The 10,422-nt window shown below is 44.7% G+C and overlaps 1 protein-coding gene across 1 annotated transcript; it reads right to left on the bottom strand.

The window, feature by feature from the left end:
• Window positions 1–4,231: 4,231 nt before the first annotated feature.
• On the bottom strand, window positions 4,232–9,754 carry LOC136545287 (type I inositol polyphosphate 5-phosphatase 4-like). Its single transcript, XM_066537323.1, has 14 exons — window positions 8,946–9,754; window positions 8,673–8,760; window positions 7,956–8,042; window positions 7,428–7,518; window positions 7,116–7,220; window positions 6,516–7,016; window positions 6,285–6,420; window positions 5,987–6,180; window positions 5,788–5,896; window positions 5,405–5,553; window positions 5,056–5,298; window positions 4,801–4,864; window positions 4,624–4,664; window positions 4,232–4,530 (listed from the first exon to the last, which is right to left on the bottom strand). Exons 1-11 carry the CDS (start codon window positions 8,973–8,975, stop codon window positions 5,079–5,081), a joined length of 1,710 nt encoding a protein of 569 aa, XP_066393420.1. The 5' UTR covers window positions 8,976–9,754; the 3' UTR covers window positions 4,232–4,530; window positions 4,624–4,664; window positions 4,801–4,864; window positions 5,056–5,078.
• Window positions 9,755–10,422: the final 668 nt, after the last annotated feature.

A 10,422-nucleotide genomic window follows, 5' to 3' on the forward strand; every position in this document is an offset into this window, starting at 1 on the left:
AAAGTTTGTGCATCTTTGTATTAAGAAGATAGAGTCTTTACACGACGTGCCATTTAGTGCGCGCTAAGAGGACACGAATGAATACATTTGAACAAAGCCTCCCTAGCCAGGTAGGTGCTCCGTTGGCGACCACTCACGCACTAAAAAAACTAGTTTGATTAGATTAATTCTACAGTAGTATATTTGAAAATATAAATGTTAATATTGTTATTTGTAAAATTAATCAAACTTAAAAAGGATTTACTTAGTCTCGACCTATAATTATGGTTTTTTTTACGGCGCGTGCTACAGGTTTCTTGTATTCGTAATTTCTTTTTCCTTGGAGTGGGGCATGCAGTGGATATATCCTAAACGAATTCAATGATACTGTATCATGAATGTTAGTACATTTTTATATAAATTTAGTGAAAGTTCAAATTGTTTGACTTCTTGAAAAGCGATAATTGCATTCTTTTGTGGATGGATGGAGTATTTCTTTTTCTGAGAGTATTTACCGAACCACGTTGTCAATTTTACAATTATCACCGAATTACTGAAATGGATTTATCGAATTGTATATAATTTTTTCGAGGGCATACCTCGGACAAAATCATACAGTCCACTGTGCAATGCATAAGCTGAACACGCCATGGAGTGGTCGCATCCAAATCCAAGAGCCCCTCAACCTCAAAGGGGGGCCATCTATCAGGCCATGGCCATGCATGCAGCAGCAGCCGTCCCGTCGTGGGTCGGTGTCGTCGTGTTAGGTCGAATCCACACGTCACGTCGTCCGTCCATCCGTCATGCGGTTCCGGGTTCCGGATCGACCAGACGAGGAGTTGACACACCTGACAGACAGACAGACAGAAACGAAGCGTAGCGAACAGGCCTCGGCATGGGCATGGGATGGGGCACGGCCTGGAGCTCTGGGCTGGAGGTCGTGGTGACTGTGGACTGCTGCGCCCGTGCATGGCAGCATCGGCATGCATGCACAGCGCAGGCGCAACTGGCATGTAGCTTCTCCCCTCCGAACGGCTCTGCGAGAGAGCAAACGAAGAGTTTAGGCCACGTTTAATTCGACGAATTCGGCGCCGTTGGATTTACTGTGCAACACTGTAGTGTACCGTAGTATTTCGTTTGTATTTGGTAATAATTATCCCATCGTTGACTAATTAGGTTCAAAACGTTTGTCTCGTAAAGTACAACCTAACTGTGCAATTAGTTTTTGATTTCGTCTACATTTAATACTCCATGCATGACGGAAAATCTTCTTTTTGCATAGTGCGAAAGTTGGGAGTTGGGAGCAACTAAAACAGGGCCTTAGAAAATCGGCTCCGAGGAACAGTGCTTTTGCAGCGTGAGCCGGAGCCACGCGCGGAGCCCGGCCAAACCGGCTCGAATTCAGCACTGCACTCGACCTGTTGCCGCTGGCCGGCCCTGATTCCACCGGCAGCCTTTGCATTGCATTGAATTGGAGACATCCCCTCTGCCTGCTAGCCTCGCTCAGAGTTGAGAGCTGAGCAAAGCTGGTCTCCCTCGCTCGCTCGTCCTGTTCAATTCGAACGCTTCGATCCCTCTGCCAGCCACTGACCATCTCGAGGAGTCACTGTGCTTTGCATCGGCATGTCCGTTCGCAGTCGTATGGACAAGCACAAGCACAACATGGGCAGTTAGCGTTTTTGGGGATGCGGGGGGTTGGTTCGCTCGTAAAATTTATGTCACATTAAATATTTAAGTATTAATAAAGTATATTAAATATAGATTAATTACAAAACCAATTCCATAGATGTAGGTTAATTTACGAAACGATTTTTTAAGTTTAATTAAAGCCCTCTTTGGCACGGTTCATCTAAAACGGCTTCACTGGTGAAGTTAAAGTCGGTGAAACCAAAAAAACTGGCTTTTCCCGGTTTCTAGTTCATTTTAACCCCGGTTTACAAAACGGCTTCACGCTACAGTGCTTCGATTTGCGCAAAATAGATGAAGCCGAAGCCGGCATAAGCCGTGCCAAAGAGGCCCTAATATGTCATTAGCACATGTTTACTGTAGTACCACGTTATCAAATCATGAACTAATTAGGCTTAAAAGATTCGTCTTGTAAATTAATTGCAAGTTGTGTAATTAGTCTATATTTAATACTCCATGCATGTGTCTAAACATTTAACGTGACAGGAATTTTAGGAGCGTCGGTAGAAAGCAGGGCCGTTACTGGCTACAGTAGCTGGATAGTAATACGTGCTAGCTACTCGTAGGTCGTCGCCAGGTCCCTGTGGTGCAAAACCGATCAGCCGTCGGTGGATGGATGCCGTTGCCGCCCCGGCGCGAGCGACTGGGCGTGTACGTAACCGTAACCGGCCTGAATACCTGATGAGACGTCGTGCCACAACCAACCAACCATCCAAATTCCAAAAACCCAGAGGTGGTTTCTGAACCATGCAGCAGTTCCCAGTTCGCCGGCGTCCGTCGTCCACCGTCCAGCAGCGAGCGGCACACGTACATGCCATGCCGGACGGAGGACGAAACGAGACGAGACAAGGCTCTGATCTCATCCATCTTCACGCCTGCGCCGGCGACACCAAAGAGGCATTTCCACTTGCCCGTGTCCTGTCCGCTACGAACACGATTATAAGCTCGCAGCCTCGCCTAAACAAAAGCACAGCAGGCCGGGCGCGTCAGAGTTTATCATGGTGTGGTGTGGGCGAGAGGGAGGAGAGAGCAAACAGGAGCCAAGTGTCTGTCAGTGCAGTGCAGACGCTTTGCTTGCGCCGGCTGGGCGCGTTCGATGTGACTGTCTGCTGCTGCGCTCTCGTCGTCTCTTTCGATCCCTCTTCCTTCACCGGCCATCTGGCCGGCTTTAGTTACTGTGCCTGCTTTTATCTTTTACGTGGTCTGCATTGCTGGGTTTACTCGTTTTCTTTTCTTGGAACAGCGCCTCCGGCCTCTCTTCGATCCTCGTTGCTTTCCCGGCTTTTCATTTCCAGAGACGGAGGCCGGTTCCGTCCGTTGCGCTTCGAGCACTAGTGTAGTGCCTTCTCGGATGGTGCAAAAATGTTGTCCCGGTGCTGTGCAAAAGAACAGGCTTGCACTCCAACCACGTGTGCCAAAACTCGAGAACAGGTCTGCACTTCCCACAGCAGAGTTTCAAGGAGCACTGAAGAGCAAAACCATCTCTGGAGGAGAGCATCATGGAGGGGGCGCCAAGCCAACCTTTTTTTGCTGTACACAGACAGCGGCGAAGAGTGCAACAAATGCCATGCGTCACCAAACTGCTCTCGAGCACGACACAAAAAGACACCCACTTGATTCCTCTCTAGCCATGCCGAGCCTCTCTCACAAATCATCATTCCTCCCTCAGGCTTGTTGTTAATTCTTATATACAGGAACAATTATATATATATATATATATATATATATATATATATATATATATATATATATATATATATATATATATATATATATATATATATATGAAAAAGTCTACTCCACCCCCTCAACTATGGAAGGTGGTCTACATAACCCCCTCAACTATGAAACCGTCTGTTTTACCCCCTGAACTTTTCAAAACCGTCTAATTTACCCCCTGGGCGGTTTTTCAGGGCGGTTTTGCTACAGTAACAGCGGGTCTGCTACAGTGACAGCGGGTTTACTACAGTACCGGTGTTTTGAATTTCCTTTTTTTGTTTATTTTCGTTGAATTTTTGAAAAATCATAGTAAATCATAGAAAAATTGTAAAATGAAAAATCTAATTTTATTGGACTCCACATGAGTAGATCTACACAGTGAATATATAATACGGTATGTTTTAGTACAAATTTTTTTTGTAGCTTTAGATTAATTGGAAAATCTAATTTTGTCTGTAATTAATTGGAATAATTCATAGCTGCAGCTTCTATGGTCCAATTGTGGTGAAATTTTTATGGTACGCTAATTATTGTATGCTTGAACTATAGTAAAAATTTCGTACTCATTGGACTATGTATAACTTAGTTATAGATAAATTCTAATTAATACCCGCTGTCACTGTAGCAGACCCGCTGTTACTGTAGCAAAACCGCCCTGAAAAACCGCCCAGGGGGTAAATTAGACGGTTTTGGAAAATTCATGGGGTAAAACAGACGGTTTCATAGTTGAGGGGGTTATGTAGACTACCTTCCATAGTTGAGGGGGTGGAGTAGACTTTTTCCTATATATATATATATATATATATATATATATATATATATATATATATATCCTAAAGCTAATTCATCCCATGTATCATTCACTGCCTTAAAACAGTTCCACAACTTGCATGGGATACACAAACACTAGCTGATTTTACAAAGTTTCTAAAACGAAAAGAAGCAAAAAAAAAACATATTCTGTTTGTCGACACTCCAGGGTCCAACTACCAAAAAAGAGGACAAAAAAATTGATGCTAATATGTTGCTAGGAGGAACTAAGGGGGCTAAAGCTGGATGAAATGTATAGTTAGCGACACAGGCTGGTACATCTCCGACGACATAGCCGTCGTTTTCCATTGGTCAGCAGCAAAATCGCCCAATGTCCTGCAGCAACCCAGCATATACATTGTCTGTTAGTTAATTTGGTTTTTGAAGTAACAAAGGATGGTGTTGCCAGATGATTGATATAAACTGTACCTTTTCATTCAGTTAGTATTTGCACATTCTTTCTTTGGTATCTGCCATCAAGCATGCCAAACAAAGAGACCATTAGGTTTCAGACCATAACGATTCACAGCCACATCTTTGTCACTAAGTATATGTCTCAAGTTGGCAAACAAATCGTCAAGGGGGAAATTGTTTAAGCGTACTCACATCTGATTGTCTAGAGAACTGAATCTGGAACCCTACATATAGAACATTTGACCAACCTCCTAACCTGCATGAAGCATCCAGAAAGAGTAAATAAACAGTGGAGTACTATTACAAGTCAAGGGTTGCCAAAAAGGAAACAGAAAATGAATGCAAAGTCAACAAGGCGCAGAGGCATCTCTAGGCCTCAATGCAGCCCGAACGAAGTGCAAGTTGTAGTGTCATTGGGGACTTCTCAGTTACAAGAAGTTAGCTTACCTTATATCATGCTATAAGTCAACTCAATAAAACTTTATTTCTCTATAGCTCTGAGAATGTGGCAAGAGCTCTTCCACCTCAATTCTAGAGCTGAAATATCCCATGTTTCTCCTCCTTTGGTGTACAATGTCAACCTCTGCCAAGAAAATACTGTACACCGGCCTGTGGTCGGAGAAACGAGACTCTCCACGAACATAAGACAGCTGATTGAGGCCGTTCCCATACCAGAGAATGCGATCACACCTGTTCATTTATAAGCAAGATATGAAAGAAATGAGATCTTCAGTAAAATAAAAATACAGAAAAATATAGCAGATGTATCTATATTGTATTAACTAAAGGAAACTACCATGCTGGTGTTCTCCTCTTCTCTTTAGGGTGCCTGCCCTCTCCAGCATACCGATCTGAGTTGAATGAATATTTGTATGTGGGAGGAAAATAGATCCTCCCTTCTTTCCAACCCTGGAAAACACGTCCATATCTTTGTTGCATCCGCAGCTGTTTCATAAGAGGTAAACTCAAAGGTTTGCCGTAGCCTTCATGATATAAAAAAATGGGGGAGATAGAAGGAATAAATTATAGAATGCAGTTTACGCCCTTCTCTTTCAGTCTTCTGAAACAACTTAATCGTCCAATTTGGTAGATTACTAAAGTATATTTCAGAGCGTTAACAGCTGAACAGTCATTTGCAGTAAAACTGAAATATATGCTAACAAAAAAGCACTTCGTTACCTGATCTTTCTCCAACAATTGCTTCCAGTTATGCATTTCGACAAGAGCCTTTGCCGAACAATACGATAGGGCAATCCGATAATTCAAATCCCCAAGCCATATAATCCGACTGCAATTGCATAAACAGTTAACAGACAAATTCCCATTAGCTTCTATATTGATCTGCAATCTGCTGAAAGATACAAGTGAAGTCTCTTACTCATGCTCAAGAATTGTTTCAGGTGACTTAACATCACCAGCACCATGAACCCGCGGGAATCTGGTCTTCCTTAAAATTTCTAGAACATCAGAATTCCTGCGCAGTTCATCCCCTTCCTTTTCCCCTGACGTCAAATGACAACATATGAAGCAGAAGCTTGTCTGGTGCAAAGACATGCTTATTGAAATTGAACCCTGCAACAAAAGTGGAGGAGCTTACTAAAGTTTTTTTGGACATAGTGACAATGACTAAAATGTTACAGTAAGGAATATCTCCAGGATTTGTTATTATTTGCTACCTTGTTTCCAAGATAACCCATCAATCCTCTACCCACACAAGAAACTTTCAAGTTTCTAACATCATCTCTTATTTCATTGCGTACCCAAACTGTGAGAAATATGCCAACCATTTGTTTGCTGGCAACTAAGCAATACCTGAAAGCCACATGCATACTCAAAGGATTAGTTTCAAAGGAATTAAAGCCCAAACATGTGGTACAGTTAAATGCATTATGAAGCATTCACAATACCTAGAGCTGTTTGATTGATCATCATTTTGTTCAGAAGGTGCAGATGCACTGTAGCTATGAGGGAATGGTGAAATTTGTGCACCATCACTCACTTCCATATCTATGTTTTCCTCATCAGGTGATCCAGGGCAGCGCAAATTTCCATCAAAATCACTTGGTCTGCCTCCTAAGTTGACTGGATCGCAAACGCTAAACCTGCGGTCTAGCCTTGCTTGCGGGAACATGAAGTCCCCATCCATTCTTAAACTACGGCTGAGGTTGTGGAACGACCGGCGATGAAAGAATGAGAAGTTCTCCTGCCTTCTTGCAGACCCCTCAAAATCAGCATCCAGTTCTACAACTGGATCAAGGACTGGTGAGGGTGTATGATAGCCACCACAACCACTAGCTCCAGGATTCTTGTTCAGTGTCCGCCTAATAAGGGACACCCACTTCTTGGCTGGAAGGTTATCTTCAGTGCCAAGAACGTTTCCCGCGTTCAAAGGGACAATCTCTTGAAACCTATCAACGATTTGAAGATCAAATTAACTGAAAAGCCTAAAAACCACTACCAACTAAGTCAAACTAGCTCGAAGGGAAGGCCATCCAACTGATACATACCCCAAGACATAGATATCGGCAGGAGGAGAAGTATGGAGCCATTCATCTAAATTTAGCCCCCTTGGTGGTGACTTACCACCGACGTTCCACGTTGCAGCAAAGATCCTACATGCAAATGAACAGAAGAGAATAATGATCGACAAGATTCCTTTAGCATATTATTGCAGTCAAATTTCATGAACTACCCAACAGTAATATGGACAATGATTAAAGGACAGAAGATTCCATCTGATCTACTAAACTGAAATTTCCTAATTACACAGCAGACATGATGGCCCTAGCAGAAAACACCGCATGGTGAATCAATGGTACCTGTAATCTTGCACTTCCGTCAGGCGTGCTGCATCAAAATTATTCTTCCCTCGGCGAGCGCGTTCAGCACTCCGCTTTGAAGACGATCGGTCTAGAGGCCCACAAGTAACAGCAGGCATGAACAATCATTTAACATGACAGAAGAAAAGTGCTGATGCAGAACAAAGATTGAACGTACTGTAGCTTGTTTAGTTCCAAAAAGTTTCTCAAAAAGTGCTACAGTAGTCATCACATCGAATTTTGTGATACGTGCATGGAGCATTAAATGTAGACGAAAAAAAACTAATTGCACAGTTTGGTTGGAAATTGCGAGACAAACGTTTTGAGCCTAATTAGTCCATGATTGAACACTAATTGCCAGATAAAAACGAAAGTGCTACAGTAGCCAAATTCCCAAAAATCGCCAACTAAACACAGCAGTGGAACTGAGCAGCAGCTGTGGTGACTGGTGATGAGAGAAAGCTGCATCTCTGGAGCTACTGTACGAAAGAGGGAGTGTGTGTGGTCCAAATGGTTCATTGCACTTACCAGTTCTGCTTTTCTTGGCAGCAGTGCTTGCGCTTGCTTCGCTCGAGGAACAGCTGGGCCTCCATGATCCACTACCACCGTCCCTTGCTAGAATGGATCACAAGGCCAGTTGAGCAGAAAAGAAAACGAAGGAACCATACGCAAAGGAAAAGGTGCTTGCTTTGCTCGTGATCTTTGATGAAATCTCTATCCGATTCAATCAGAAAATCGATTCAGGCAGATGGGTCACTCCAAGCAAATCAACCAAACGTTTTTGCAGGATCTGTGGCAAAAAGGCTATTGTTTGGTTGGACCTTTACAGGGCTGGTGCATCACGAGATCAAAACTGGAAACTGAAATGCACAAGGAGATATCTACGAGTGGAAAGTGTTTGACAGCAACATTTCACATGGTTGCTGATCTACCATCGAGTCGACACTGGGAATCTAATGCGGATAACTACAGAAACAACTGGGTGTTAAGAGGATAACCTCAACCTCAAGCAATGGGCGTTCTTGGATCAGGCAAGCCATTTCCCCCAAACCAAACCAGCAAGCAAATGTAAAGGATGCATGCCATTTTGTGGGCAGGGATTGGGAGGGATGCGGCCGGCTCTCATAATCACGAAATAAATGCACAGACATATACTAGCAATAAATAAATCAATCAATCCGAACAAGAAATGGGGCTGCAACCACCACTCATGTCGGAACAGCCAAAGCGATGCATCAACCATACCCTGGCCGGCGTCGAAATCAGCATGGAAGTCCTGCGCCTTGGGGCGGATGTTGAACCACTTCCTCACGAGGGACTTGGACCATGAAAGCTGCACACATGAAAAGGAGAAGAGCCAGGAGAGATGAGCTGCGGATCACGAAATGGAAAGAGCACCTACTGCTGGTACCACAACCTGAGAAAAATACAGCTCAGATGGACGAGCAACGAGACGGAAAACGATTCTATCTGATCAAGAAGGAAGAAAGAAAACATTGAAGCAGCCGACGATGATACCTTGCTCTTCTTGGCGCTCTCTTCCGTCATTGTCTCATAGCTCCTGCCCAGCAGGCGGCGCAGACAGCAAGAGGGATCTGTCACCCCGCCGCCGCCTCCTCAAGCCGTGATCCCTGGAGAGGGAAGCCTCAAATCCAGGATCCACTCCTCACCGGCGGCGAGGCTTTCACCGGGGATCCCCGAATCTCAGGCCGAACTAGCCACGGGGCAAGGCCCAATCAGCCGGCCGGACAGCCGCCCACCACGAGCCGCGCCAAGATTGGATTTTTTTTTCAGACGGCGGAGCCGCCAGCCCTCCAACCAGTGGGGAACAAACGGCGCAGGCCGAGAATCTCCCCTGCCGGCAATGCAGCTGCCTCCACCCTCCTCGCCAGCCTAGCCTCAAGGACGGACGACGCGGGAGCTGGGATTCGTCGGGACGAAGACCTACTTGTAGCCTCGTAGTACTTACTCCTACTACTGACTGAGAGAGAATACTGGGGGAGGAGCTGGGTGCTAGGAGCAGGACACGAGGTGGCAGAGGAGGCGGGGGGAGCACGACAAGGGGAGAGAACGGAGTGCTTGTGTTGTGTGCAGGGGAGAGAAAAAGGGAGTGGTGGAGGAGAGAGAAAGTGAGGCGAGGCTGCTCTTTTTTCTCTCTCTACATCCCTGCTCGCGCTGGCTGCTTTGCTTTGGCCTCCTCTCTCCTCTAGCTTTTCTCGACCTTGTCGCCCAAATCCAGGGAGGAGGAGGAAGAGGGAGAAAAAAGAGCGAGGCAGCGAGCAAACGCAAAGCTGCGGGTGCGGGGGGCGGTGAGGCTGAAGCTCAAGGAACAGGGAGCACAAATGGCAGTGGGCTCGAGTGCTGTGGACAAAGCAGTTTGTTGGTCGCCCCGAGGGCAAATCCGGTACGGAATAAAAAATGTAGCTGGCTGGTTTTGGGGGTTTCTTGGTAGGCCATTTGTGGAAAAACAAAAAGGCATTTCTTAGGGCGCGTTTAGATGGTGAAATTTTTTGGTTTGGGCTACCGTAACACTTTCGTTTGTATTTGACAATTAGTGTCTAATTATGGACTAATTAGGTTCGAAAGTTTCGTCTCACGATTTCTCACCCAACTGTACAATTAGTTTTTTTTCGTCTACATTTAGTACTCCATGCATATGTCGCAAGATTCGATGTGACACTTTGAGGTGAAAATTTTTGGAATCTAAACAAGGCCTTAATATGTGTCACTGCCAAAGCGTAGGTCGTCATACTTGTTATGTACATACATTTCTTTAGCGTGCGTGTTACTTCCACTACTTCAGACAATATACACATATCCAACACGTTAAAATCATCCTTCGGATAATACATATCAAAAACTTTAGAAATCGTCCAATAAATCGATGGACTTCTTACGATAGACATTTAACCGACGTGTAATTGTTTGGTTTCCTATAGCCTGCAACCCTTAACTAGGGAGAAACTCATCTGCTTGCGCGAGCACGCACCGTGTA

Source organism: Miscanthus floridulus, chromosome 3, assembly GCF_019320115.1.
Source record: "Miscanthus floridulus cultivar M001 chromosome 3, ASM1932011v1, whole genome shotgun sequence".
In the NCBI taxonomy this organism is placed as follows: domain Eukaryota; kingdom Viridiplantae; phylum Streptophyta; class Magnoliopsida; order Poales; family Poaceae; genus Miscanthus; species Miscanthus floridulus.

Coding starts and splice junctions, on each gene's coding strand:
- LOC136545287 (XM_066537323.1), bottom strand. CDS start 8,975: ATGACGGAAGAGAGCGCCAAGAAGAGCAAG. Junction 8,761..8,945: donor AGAGCGCCAAGAAGAGCAAG/GTATCATCGTCG, acceptor TCATGTGTGCAG/CTTTCATGGTCCAAGTCCCT. Junction 5,554..5,787: donor AATTGTTGGAGAAAGATCAG/GTAACGAAGTGC, acceptor CTTATGAAACAG/CTGCGGATGCAACAAAGATA.